The sequence below is a fragment of the Ascaphus truei genome, chromosome 1 (assembly GCF_040206685.1).
Source record: "Ascaphus truei isolate aAscTru1 chromosome 1, aAscTru1.hap1, whole genome shotgun sequence".
NCBI classification, from domain to species: domain Eukaryota; kingdom Metazoa; phylum Chordata; class Amphibia; order Anura; family Ascaphidae; genus Ascaphus; species Ascaphus truei.
The window spans coordinates 16,422,656-16,436,630 of record NC_134483.1 but is presented as its reverse complement, the minus strand read 5'-3'; the positions used below and the strand labels follow the sequence as shown (position 1 = coordinate 16,436,630).

The window sequence follows — 13,975 nt, the reverse complement described above, 5'->3', positions numbered from 1 at the left end:
GGTGGAAGGCCTCTAACATCAGTCGGAAGTTTCTTGATGCCACCCTGAGAACAGCTCCATAACTGCAGAGGAAACACTCTCCGAGGCTCCAGCCCCACACCATCTGGGAGTGCTGCGTGTGAGACTGATCCTGCTGCTATCAGCGTGAGGTAAAGGAGACCAAAAAAGCGCACCAGCACAAACGGAGCAGGAAGGACACAAAAACAAAAATGATTAAAAGGGCACTTTAATGTGACAAAAGACCCATCCAACGCGTTTCGAACGTCACAGCGTTCTTTTTCAAGGATAAAACACAATGTAATAACATCCATTATATACCCTCTTACCTGTGGGCCGTTTCGCGCCAAAAAACGGAACCTGATGATGTCATGACGCTTGCGCGCGTCATCGCGCATGCGCAGAGCGACTCAGTGCCGATCTAAGGGCAAAACAGGTCTCACAGGCAGTGTGGCCATCTTGGTTAAGGGCAGTCATAGAGAAACACAGCCCCACTAAAATAATACATACTTACGAAGCATACAAGCAGTGCTAATCACTGCACATGCGCGTTAGCAACAAAACAAAACATCAAAAGAATACTAAAATGAAAATGTTTAGAAAATATAAGAAACAAACAAATAAAAACATTCTATAATGGAAAATTTACAAAAACATGATAAATTACAATTTATACTAACACATAAGGGAAAATAAGAGATATATCAAAAGACATAAACTCAATTTAACAAATGATTGAAACAACCAATGAACTTGAAAAAAATATATATTAATTTAAAAACATGAATACTGCATAACACATATCATATATCTAAATCCTAGGAACCAAAGAAATATAACCAATATTATATATGGAGAACATAATATAAAGTGTTTCCAAGACAATACATCAAATAACCAAGTATACTATAAACTTTGTGGAATTTATAAGATTTAAAGGGCTAGTTAGATCAATAATAGCTCATTTAAGAAGATAAAACTAAAGTGCAATAAAATAGTGGTTTTGGCTATTTTTTGTTCATTGTACCTGCATTTGAGCGCTTCAGCCATTTTCTATATCGGCGTGAGGAGACTGGTAACACATGTCTTAGCACATGATATGCCTGTTTAAATCAACTTTGATGTACGCAGATATAATTACCTTTTAATATAATCATTTTTTTGAACATACTTCACCATTTGCGTTGTTTTTTCTTGTGTCTCAACACCTTGTCAATACCTGGTAAAACAGTCCCCAAAGTACCGTGGGGCCCTTGGGCACCCAACCACCCTGGTGTCCACAAGTAGCAATCCACCCAATGTGTGAGAGAGCGCTGCCCCCACTAACGTGTGTAGCGTTGGTGTACTTGTTAGTACATGCCGGGTGCTCCAACACCCATTGAAGCAGACTGTAGATAAAGGGGCCGTCCGGTCCCACGCCATCGTTGTCAGCAATGAGTCCTCCTCTGCGTTGGCTGATGTCCAGCTGGAGGGTCCCACACTGAAGTCTCTCTCATATGTAGCTGAAGGTCTAGTCCTAGACAACCGGAGGCAAGGATGCAGCCGCGTCCTGGCTGTGTCCCTCACACTGGTACTAAAGAGGCAGTGTCCCTAACTGATGGACCTGTCCCTGCAGCAACCACAAGCTGGGGTGAGTCGGGGCCTAGCTGAGGCCTAAGGAGGTCTCTGGCCTAGTGCAGGGGTCACAGACGCCCGGCACACACAACCTATCCTCTTCTTGTCCAAGCTCCGACTGACTGGTGTGGTCTGAGCGCGTGAAATGTATCTCTTTGGAGAGCAGAGGATTCGGGCAGCCCTATTGGCTATTATGCGACATTTGATTCCAGCCCCAGTGCCTTGTGGAACATGTAGTCCCCACGGAGCCCTTTGCCTGTAATGGCCACCGCAATTGCTGTCCTTCTGCACATGCGCGAGCTCTGTGTAATGGCCGCCGCACTTCCATCACATCTGCGCATGTGCAGCCAACCTCAATATGGAGGCACCCTGCAAGGGGAGCTGCCGAGGACCTTGGCGACCCGCTCGCCATCCTGAATGCTCCCACCTCCCGCAAAGCCGCCTGCACTCGCTGCACCGACGGGTCTTCCGCCAGCTCTGGTGTGGCTCACATTCCCCATAGCGATCAGAGGTAAGGGGAACGAAGGGGGGGGGGGGCAAGGGGGAAGCCCAGAGGGGGACCTGGCCACACTTGTATGAATACTATATACAATCGTGTGAGAAAAGATCTCCAATTAGTAGATCTTTGCAGACACTGGTGCTCCTAATATTAAACAGCTGCATTGATAATTGATGAACTGCTGGAACTCCTAAGTAAAAACAAAGGAGACCGCAACTAAACGGTACACTGTATTAGGCAGTGGTGGTAGAGTTCTCTGGTAAAGAAGCCTGCAACCCTAGTAGTATGGAAACCTGATACAATGAAAGTTCCCAATTCTCTGAATGTAGATGCAGTTCGTGGGTCCAGAATAGGATATCTCAGAGTCTCTTGGATGGTAGATCTGAATCTGCAATTACACAAAACAAAACGACCATTGCGCGGTAACCTCTGAGTTATTGGTTCGCTCCCACACCGCTGCTAGCTACTTACTTAAAAGTAGAAGATAAAGGGCCTTGAAAGGTATCTTTAACTTGTGCTCCGGTCTGCAGGCTGGATATCAGTGGATTTCCAGATGGTATTGACCCTCTCCACACAGTTGCGAATATATGCATAAAAAAAAATATAATAGAAAAACCAATGGTATGATACCATATAAAATGTAATAAAACAATAGAACTCACAGCAATACACTCACATGCTGACCAGCCCTATGAACAGGATACAATGTGCTGTCCGCTATCTTGAGAGGATAATGAAGCGGTGCATGTGGATGTAAGGTCCTGCATTAGCCTCCTCCTCGTGGCCACGACTCGAGATACTCTAGCCAACCTGCACTGACCTGATTAAGCTATAATTTGGAATAATAGCTGGAAAGGAACAGAGGATACAGAGGAAAAATCGGATTAGTCGCCGCCTGCGGAACAGATGTAACAGATAACAAATACCTCAAAATTATATAGAAAAGATCTAGCCCTCTTTTAAAAAGGAGGCTAAATCGAAATTTATATTTAGACCTCTTGGGGTCAATGTTTTTAGGGTATAGATCCAAAAGCTTTCACGCCTGGATCTGGATCTTTATCTTGTCTCCCCCTCTCCAATTTTGTTTGGGGCATTCAATGCCCTTACAAACCAATCCTTCTGGATTTTGATTATGTTTGATTTTGAAGTGGTTTGAGACGCTGTGTGTCTCTAAACCTCTTTTTATATTATATATATGTTCTGCAAAGCATCGCTTTAACGGCCTACCTGTTCGCCCTACATATTGTAGCCCACAAGGGCACTCTAACAGGTAGACCGTGAATGGACTCCTGCAGGTTATACATGATTTGATTGGAAATGTTGCTCCTGTATTATTTGATTTAAAGTCTCTACATTTGGAGCTAAACCTGCAACCAATGTTTACCCAGTTACAAGGTACAGGGACCATAAGTGCCTTAAATTATATCTCTCCCCCCTTGGAGGGGTGCTTTGTAGGACCGTCGGATTGTAAACAGAAGCATATAATGTGCAGGAGCAGGGCAGCGCGAGCACTCCCGTTTGGAGTCCATGTCTGCGCTCAGAAGTTTCACGTGATCAGAAGTACCGACCGCGCGTTTTGCGAGGAGAATGCTTTGTCAAGGCCAGTAGAAGGGGGGTGAACCATAGCACTAGGTGAGTTTAAATAGCGTCGCCAATTGATTTTTTTGCCTGCTTTGTGACGGTTGTTGCTAGCCACCTGCTAATTCCTCACTGATACCATATGTGCTTTCATAGTGCGTTTGTAGCAATTGGTAGGGGCTATTTTATCCTTCCTGTGCAGTTACACCTGCAGCTGTGCTGGTACGTCCTCCGTCTTCTTACTTATGCAGCGCAATGATGACGTGATCAGGTACCGCCCACTGCAACGTCGGAGCCCACAGAGGAAGGCTCCATCATCTCTGCGGACGTCGCCACCTGTCACCTGCCACCACCTGTCAGAGGAGGCTGCCTCACTAAAGTATCCTGACGATCGGATCCAGCAGCTGAGGACACTGTCCCTCTGCGGTAGACGCTTACCGACTGTGGTATCATAATATATGAGTCAAATATCGAGATTAAAGCCCAAATCAGATGCTATATGCCTGTCCCAAGATTGATAAACACACAAACCGTGAGATGATAGAAATGTCCTGGTACGGATATCAGGTGGCTCTCCAGATGGCAGTCAGACGGACATCGGACCATGTGAATAAAGATGGCGGAAAGAATACATAGTGTAATACTGTATGATGTGATTGACTGATGGAAGGAAGGGGAGGGGTGTGGGGGCACTGGGCAGACAAACAAGGGAAATGGGAAAACAGATGCAAAGCTATATCCCAATTTAATAAAACTCATGAAATAAAAATCCATTGATAAAAACAGATTGCAGAGAGTCTCAGGCGAAAGTGGAATCCTACTCGCTGGTGGGGGGATATAAACAGGCAGTACGTGCCGGTATCGCTGGCATGGGGACAGGGGAACCGCTGGAGGCAGATTGGCAATACTGGAAATAGCATCTCATGACATTACATTTTCTTGTATACAGCTGCCCCCCGAATAACAAAAAGAATGCGACATAATTGATACTGAAAGCAGAAAATATCATTTACATTTCCAACAAATCTCCAAAATCTCAAACATCAATGATTATCTGTGGGTTTCCCTGATTATGAGACGCCGATACTAGCATAGTTCAATAGTCTCATGAATACAAACAGGGGGGCCCATCGGGTCATACCTGAAATTGGGCCCAACTGGAATGGCACAGATCCCCCTCCCTCATTATATCTGGCTCTTTAATTACTTAGGGCTGTATATTTTGATATTTATTCAGAACATAGGAAACAAAGCGTGGGGCCGTCCCATCTAACTGCCAAGAATAAGAACTTACCAATATCATTGGCTTCATTTACCATATTAGATCACACTACGGTGTGTAAACATTAGTGCTTTATTTTCACCAATAACACTTATTCTCGGTCATTTCAGACACTTAAAGTCCTACATCCTTAGGGGTTTGTCTAATGATGACATCATAATCAACTGGTCACTCAGAAAAAGGGAATGTGTAGGGGGTGACTATTTGCCTGTCGTAAAGGTTGTTTTATAAACTCCTGAAACATCCAGAGAAATACTAAGGGAAGTTATGTACCAAAGTCTCCCGGGAACAGCAAAAGAGGGGTAGGACCGAGCAGATGTTTCATCGGTAAAAAAGAGAAATAGACAAGAGAGAGAAACACTCCCTGGGATGAGCACGATAGACCATTTCCAATAAGCATTGCACTCACACGGCCACCAGTCTCTGGCAGTCGCTCCATGACGTACTTCCACTAGCCTCAGGTACCTATTTTTTCATGATATGCATCGACATCCCTTAAACTCTTTTCACACAGAACCCATCACTCATCACCCCCCAGATATATCCCTTCCACGCCATTACAAAGACACCAGTGCTATTTCATACCATGCACCTTCTACCCTCAGCACAGCTAACCATGCACAATTATCAGCCACTTCTGACACACTTACTCATGCATCAACAGCCCTGTAAGACCCCAATCTCTTACATATACCTCAGATTACGATCGACAAATGAACACACTTACCTTATTAACATGATGAGACAAAAGTACACATACTTCTCTCCTCTGATGTTGGACAAGACAAACAGTTGGATATTTTCCTTTGCTCAGATAAGTTCCACTTCGGCTCCTACATACAGTGATGTATGGTCATCCATCAGTATTACCTGACCTGCTATGTCATCCTGCCATTGATCTGGTGCAATTTCAAAATGAGCCACAAAACATCCAGCTGCAGAATGATAGGACAACCTGCTGGAGCAAGAGAGGGTGGAATCACTGCCGTGTAACATGCACAGTTGCTCTTTCTTTATACATGAGCTCGAATTGGATGAGGCGTCATGCTCAGAAATAACACACCTGTCCTCAGTTTGACACTTATCATCTATTTCCATGACAAATGATTCTGCAGAAAGCGTGTCTTCCTCAGCTGAGTCAATGTAGGATTCTTCCATATTAGTGTCCACAGTTAAAATGCTGCTAATCTCTGTCTCCGTGTCATCCAGGCTTATTCCACTTGAATGGGGAATATCTGTTTTCCAAGACTCACCCGTATAGTTCAAGACTTCTGTAGCTTTGCTCCTCTCTTTAGGATCTATTGCCAATAGCGTATGAAACATTTTCAGTACTGCGGTGGTCAGTCTGTTCCATGGGGATGGTGGGTCAGCAACTATGGGGCTATTTTGCCAGTCTGCAAACCTGCTGTACCTTTGATCTGTGGGAAGAGCCACCCGCCATGGAAACTCACCAGTGAGCAAGCAGAAGAGAACCACTCCAAAAGCCCACACATCAATACTGGAATCAGCCTCCAAGGTGTCACACTTTGCGAGTTGACACAGCTCAGGGGACATGTAAGGTACTTTTCCTTTCAGGGGTCTGATAGCAGTTCCTTGGAGATGTGTGAGACCAAAGTCACTCACTTTAATACAGTGACATTCTTTATCAAACACTAGAATGTTGTCGGGTTTAATGTCCCGGTGAACTTGTCCTTTGCTTTCCATAAATTCCAGTGCACTGGAGATCTGAACTGCACATCGCTTTGCTGCAGCTTCTGGGATCCCAACCTGAAATATAAAATGCGTCTCATTAACGGTCAATAAAAAGTATTTTCCATATTGTAAGATTTCTGCAATGTTTATCAAAAGTGCAGCTTAAAGGGAAAACAACATTTCCATATTGCTACATCTAACAGGTCTAAGTGTAACTGCAATTGTACTTGTAGAACTATTATGGTACGTGACTTCCTACTTACAGGAGCCTGAATGAGTGAGAGGAGATCACCAACTGGTGAGAGCTCCTGGGCAAAGACGAAGTGTTCACAGGTCTGGAAGGCTAGACCATAGCTCCCGATGACATTGGGATGAGATGAGAGGAAGAAGGACACACTGAACTCCATGAGGAAGCCTCTCTGTGTTGTTCTTTTCTTATCCAGGAGTTTCATAGCCATCATCTTATCTGTAAGGAGGAGAGGAAGTCGTGCTTAGTTGTGAATACATTAAATGTGCACTCACTGCGTATACTGTGAGCTCTATGTAAGTTACAATTATGTCTGCAGCATTTGTCCATGTATTGATCCTCACCCCTGTTTTATCAGTGCAGTTCTGCATATTACATTGTAAAGTGCAGAGTACAGCATCAGTGCTATATATGAATAAAGAAGTTTGTGTATACATATATGTATGCATCTTTTATAAAGACCAATGGGGTGCGCTCACTAACTACACCTGGGTAGCAGTTGGGCTTTTAGGAGTGCCAGAGAGCAGTAACTAAGAGGTCCACCTGTACCTGTCAGTGAATCGGACAGGATGGTGAATGGAAGCACTGCCAAAATACTAACACTCATTGCATTATTAATATCTGCTACTATTCCCGGGCCTGACCGAATAGGGGCACTAGTTTGTGGGGTTTTAGGGAGGGCACTGGAGACTTAATCACAGGGTATGGCTGGGAACTTCGTCTTGATGGATGTGGTCCAATCACATATTTTCTAGTCTAACCATCTCTATTAGCTCAAATATTCCCAATATGGTGGGCACGTGTTTCGCCAGATTTGACTTGATACTATCTATGTTATTCATTTGCTTCCCTGGTGAAATCTCTGTCCAACTCACTGGCTAACTCCTAGTGAAGGGGATACTACACAACATGTGGGAGTAAAGCCCTTGGTGGCCACATTTTGTACATGAATGAACAGCAAGATCTTAAGACATGGATGGCAATTTGATCACTCACCTGTGTTTTTGTCCTTTACCATCATCACTGAACCATAAGACCCCCTGCCAAGCTCCTTTATGACATGGAAGTGTTCCTCCAGCTCTGCATGCTGCAGGCTTTGGGATGTTAAGGTCACCAGTCCTTCTAGGATAAGCTCAATATCTGACACATTTGAAGCCATTGTTCACACCTGTAAATCAAGGAACTGTAATTAGTTATATTTAATCAGTAGTTTTTATAAATATCTTAACTTTCTAATACAATAGTATTGCAGTCTGTGTAATCTAACTAATATATCTAAATGAGTTACATTGTAATAACCACTGTGTTTAAAAAAGATTAATGAAAATTAATGTGTCACTATTACCACACAGTTTTGATCTCATAGAAAATAAGAGACCACAAAATACATTATGTTCTGGGATTGTAATAGGAAAAATGTTGTATATTACATGAGAATATTGGATATTTGCTAGTAGCAAAAGTGTCACAAAACTATGAACATTCATCCAGACTACAAAGAGGGAAATTGGAGCGAGGGAGAGAAAAGGGAGAGAGGGAGAAGAGTAAGGAAGGGTGAGAGGATGTGTGTGAAAATGTCACAAATATACAATATACTTAAACATTTTGCTAAAGTTTTTGTGAGCCAAAATTGGGGACATTGGCACATCTCTAGTGACCACGATTCATTCCTCTAAACAGATCTCAGAGCTTCCCTGACAAGTACAAATGGCCACTCAGCATATTGATTAGGGGCCATAGTATGAAATGGGAAATAGTCCATCTGGTCTTATTACAAACACAAAACATTTAATATCAATGTTTTTGCCAATATATAACAAAGCTCATAAATTACTTACCTCTTCTGTCAGATGATATAACAAGCTTGCTGTAGGGATAGGACAATCCTTTGTCTGTGGGTCTATATTTTGTGTCTCAGTGTCTGATGGATTCTCCAGCTCAGGGACCTGCAGAAGAGTCCTCCAGAGGATCACCAGGCACTTGTGAAAGTGAATCTGTAGAGTGGCACTATTTATTTAGACCACTGCATTGTGGGTGGAAACCTTGTAAGTCATGTGACTCACATATTAGCATACTAGGCATTGTTAAAGAAATGAGGTGTTAATGACATCCTTATGGACCAGATCTGCAATGGGACCCCACCCTTATCCCTGAATTGTGCACATTAAGTATCCATTGATTAGTGGTATTAGGAGTAGCCCAAACTGTTAAGGTTTCTATAGAATGGCAGTTTCTACACACAAATAATATCTGGTAAGACATTTCTTATAATTATATACAGGAATCAGATTTTATGGTAAGACCAATTGAATAAAAACAAAAACGAATTAAAAATAGTAAATTGAGAAACCCCAATGTTATGATACATTTTGGAACCAGCACAAGGGTTTATCACAGATGTTATTTTTATAATTTTTCAAAAGCTTAAATCTCTCTTCTTTAGGAGAGAAGGTAAAACAGCAGAATCAGAGACATGTGGACATTGAAGTCTCACGAAGAGCAAAATATATGAAGAATTCTAATGTTTGTCCAATAAAAAGAACTACAACATTTGATATAATTTCTGTACCTACTCAGTGCTTTCAAACTCATATTATTTAATGTGATTGAAAGTTCATATCTATCATACTGTAGCATGACGATCCAGAGGAAATTAAACAGACTAAAGTCAATGAATGTATGTATATATATATATACAGTATATACAGTATACATTTTCTGTAGAGAAAATTGAGAGGGAGAAGAACAAGGAAGGGTGAGAGGATATGTGTGTGAAAATGTCACAAATATACAATATACTTAAACATTTAGCTAAAGTTTTTGTGAATCAAAATTGGGGACATTGGCACCTCTCTAGTGATCACGATTCATCCCTCTGAACAGAGCTCAGAGCCTCCCTGACAAGTACAAATGGCCACACAGCATATTGATTAGGGGCCATAGAAGGGAATGGGAAATAGTCCATCTAGTCTTATTACAAACACAAAACATGTAATATCAATGTTTTTGCCAATATATAACAAAGCTCATAAATCACTTACCTCTTCTTTCAGATGATATAACAAAGCTTGCTGTAGCGATATGACAATCCTTTGACTGTGGGTCTATAATTTGTGTCTCAGAGTCTGATGGATTCTCCAGCTCAGGGTCCTGCAGAAGAGTCCTCCAGAGGATCACCAGGCACTTGTGAAAGGGAATCTGTAGCGTGGCACTATTTATTTAGACCACTGCATTGTGGGTGGAAACCTTGTAAGTCATGTGACTCACATATTAGCATACTAGGCATTGTTAAAGAAATGAGGTGTTAATGACATCCTTATGGACCAGATCTGCAATGGGACCCCACCCTTATCCCTGAATTGTGCACATTAAGTATCCATTGATTAGTGGTATTAGGAGTGGCCCAAACTGTTAAGGTTTCTATAGAATGGCAGTTTCTACACACAAATAATATCTGGTAAAACATTTCTTATAATTATATACAGGAATCAGATTTTATGGTAAGACCAATTGAATAAAAACAAAAACGAATTAAAAATAGTAAATTGAGAAACCCCAATGTTATGATACATTTTGGAACCAGCACAAGGGTTTATCACAGATGTTATTTTTATAATTTCTCTCTTCTTTAGGAGAGAAGGTAAAACAGCAGAATCAGAGACATGTGGACATTGAAGTCTCACGAAGAGCAAAATATATGAAGAATTCTTATGTTTGTTCAATAAAGAGAACTACAACATTTGATATAATTTCTGTACCTACTCAGTGCTTTCAAACTCATATTATTTAATGTGATTGAAAGTTCAAATCTATCATACTGTAGCGTGACGACCCAGAGGAAATGAAAAAAACTAAAGTCAATTAATGTATATGTGTGTGTATATATATATATCTGACAAAGTGGATACTGCCACGAAACGCGTAGGAGTGGTGCTGTGCTGCAATTGTTACGATCGTGGGAAGCGTTAGATGAGACCCTCCTGTCCTCCTAAGAGTTTCTAAGAACTTTTGCTAAAATCATCATTTCAGTTTCTGCTTCTGTGATATCAGCTAACGCTGAGACAGCATGAACACAGGACACGAGTGACAGAGACGTTCCGAGAAGTCTGGAGACGGACATTATCCGCAGTTCACAATTAGCTCTATCGTTATATACCCTCTGTAAGGGCTCATCTGTTGTTTCTATTGATCAGAAAGATACTTTTTTAACGTACTTCCCTATGGCAGTTTGTGCTTGTATTTGGCCTTATAGATAACATCTAAGGCTGTGGAGATCCTTTTTGAAGCTGCACCTTCTTAGAAGTTTTTGTTCCTTATATATAATTTTTATATACAATTCAGTTTTGCAAATTTCTTTCCTTTTCCTATCTCCCCTCTCCCCCCCCCCCTATTTTCTATATATCTTTAGTCACACATTATTGGACCTCATGTGGACACTGTACGAGCACTTTCTCTTTCAAAATGTTGTACCATAGATAACAGGTTCAGTAGGTTACTTTATGCATTGGACTATTATTGAATACACTGCACTTTCAGTACTGTGGTGGTCAGTCTGTACCATGGGGATGGTGGGTCAGCAACTATGGGGCTATTTTGCCAGTCTGCAAAACTGCTGTACCTTTGCTCTGTGGGAAGAGCCACCCACCATGGAAACTCACCAGTGAGCAAGGAAAAGAGATCAGTGAAAGTATCAGTGCTGTACTGTATATTACTTTGTAAAGTGCATAGTACAGCATCAGTGCTGCATAGCAATAAAGGGGTTTATGTATAACTATATGAATGCCGTTTTATAAAAACTCAAAGTGCACTCAGTAACCAGACCTGGGTTTCATTTGGGATTTAGGAGTGTGAGAGAGCAGCCACTAGCAGCTCTACCTGTACATGTCAGTGAATCGGATAGGATGGCAAAAGGAAGTATACATCTATGTTATTCTGGGGCTTCCCTGTTGAAACCTCATAGAAGCGCAATTCACTGGCTAATTCCTAGGTGGCCACATCCTTTACATGGATGAACAGCAAGATCTTAAGCCAGTGATTGTAAATTGCTCAGTGACCTGTGTTTTTGTCCTTCACCATCATCACTGAACCATAAGACCCCCTGCCAAGCTCCTTTATGACCTGGAAGTGTTCCTGCAGCTCTGCATGCTGCAGGCTTTGGGATGTTAAGGTCACCAGTCCTTCAAGGATAAGCTCAATATCTGACACATTTGAAGCCATTGTTCACACCTGTAAATGAAGGAACTGTAATTAGTTATATTTAATCAGTAGTTTTTATAACTATATTTATGGGTGGAAACTTATCTTATTTTTTAAACATCTGTGTTAAGATCATGGAATCTGTGTAAATCGGTATCGCTGACCTGAGGGAGAGAGAAAACTCTCAAACCCTTGTCTTATATTATTAATTGTTAGTCCAAATAAAAAAGGTTATCACCCAATACTGAAAGTACTCATTATGGGTGGGAACCTTGTAAGTCAAATGACTCACATATTAGCATACTAGGCATTGTTAAAGAAATGAGGTGTTAATGTAACAGATCTGCAGTGGGACCCCACCCTTATCACTGAATTGTGCCCAATAAGTATCCATTGATTAGTGGTATTAGGAGTAGCCCAAACTGTTAATGTTTCTATAGAATGGCAGTTTCTACACACAAATAATATCTGGTAAGACATTTCTTATCATTATACTGTATGCAGGAATCAGGTTTTATAGTAAGATCAATTGGATATAATTATTAATTAAAAAAATATTGAAAAGACAGCCCAATGTTATGATACATTTTGGAACCAGCACAAGGGTTTGTAACAAATTATTTTTTTTATAAGCTTTCAAAATCTTCCATTTCTGTTCTTTAGGCAGAGAAGGTAAAACACCAGAATCAGAGACTTGTGGACATTCCAGACTGATGAAGAAACAGAACTATGAAGAGTTCTTATGTTGGTCCAATAGAGTACTACACAATTGTATATAATTGCCGTACTGCTCAGGGTTGGAAACCGATGCTTTCTATAGTTATGACAATGTTTATGTTGGTTTGTGATATATCTTGATTTCCTTATTGCCTATGAATTTGTGCTCAGCTGTAAATATGATCATTGCTGATACCTCCTACCTTCCATGTTTCTGTTTGATGCTGGTTTTACCATATACAGTACTGCCAGTTTTTATATGAACATTACTATTCACTATAGTTTTTACCATTTACTATTTCTATTTCTATGTATATGTGGAATGTGCTGCCATGTTCTTCATACAGTGCTGTGTATATGTAACACTAACATTCCTTATATCAGAGATATCTTCTTCATCCTTCATAGAAACCAACAGAGTTTCTGCATTTCATATATTCCTTAATCCGTGGCCCTGTTTGATCAGATTAAATGCAGCATTGCCAACAGAACTTCATGTCCACATGAGAACACAATAGTGTCTGGGTTTGTGGATGGAAACCTTGTAAATCATGTGACTCGTATTAGCATACTAGGCATTGTTAGAAAAATGAGGTGCTAATGACATCCTTATGGAACAGATCTGCAATGGGACCCCACCCTTATCCCTGAATTGTGCATATTAAGTATCCATTGATTAGTGGTATTAGGAGTAGCCCAAACTGTTAAAGTTTCTATAGAATGGCAGTTTCTACACATAAATAATTTCTGGTAAGATCTTTCTTATACTTATATACAGGAATCAGATTTTCTGGTAAAATATAACATTGATGTCAACACTAATAGAAAATAAAATGTAGATAGAAAAAAAGAGAAACACTGAATGTTGTGATTCCTTTTGGTACCAGCATGTGGGTTTGTCAGAGATGTTATTTTTTATATGCTTTCAAATCCTTCAATTTCTTTTTAAGGAGAGAAGGTAAAACACATGTGTGACAGGGTAAATAAAAACAACCAGCTATATGCCTGGCAGACATGTTTAGTCTGCAGTACAGCAGTGATGAGATTAACTTCAGCTGGGAAGCTCATGACAATTAGTTGGATCCCAGCAGCCTCATCAAGGTGTGTTAAAAACCCCAAACTGTATGTACTGAAATGATTACTGATATAAGGT

The 13,975-nt window shown here is 41.0% G+C and overlaps 1 protein-coding gene across 1 annotated transcript; it reads right to left on the bottom strand.

Moving 5' to 3' along the window:
• Positions 1-2,387: 2,387 nt before the first annotated feature.
• On the bottom strand, positions 2,388-8,068 carry LOC142468342 (serine/threonine-protein kinase SBK1-like). Its single transcript, XM_075574818.1, has 6 exons — positions 7,906-8,068; positions 6,926-7,128; positions 6,034-6,737; positions 5,846-5,925; positions 3,915-4,129; positions 2,388-2,498 (listed from the first exon to the last, which is right to left on the bottom strand). Exons 1-6 carry the CDS (start codon positions 8,066-8,068, stop codon positions 2,388-2,390), a joined length of 1,476 nt encoding a protein of 491 aa, XP_075430933.1.
• Between the last annotated feature and the right edge of the window lie 5,907 nt (positions 8,069-13,975).

Coding starts and splice junctions, on each gene's coding strand:
- LOC142468342 (XM_075574818.1), bottom strand. CDS start 8,068: ATGGCTTCAAATGTGTCAGATATTGAGCTTATCCTAGAAGGACTGGTG. Junction 7,129..7,905: donor GGTAAAGGACAAAAACACAG/GTGAGTGATCAA, acceptor TCCTCCTTACAG/ATAAGATGATGGCTATGAAA. Junction 6,738..6,925: donor TCTCACTCATTCAGGCTCCT/GTAAGTAGGAAG, acceptor TTTATATTTCAG/GTTGGGATCCCAGAAGCTGC.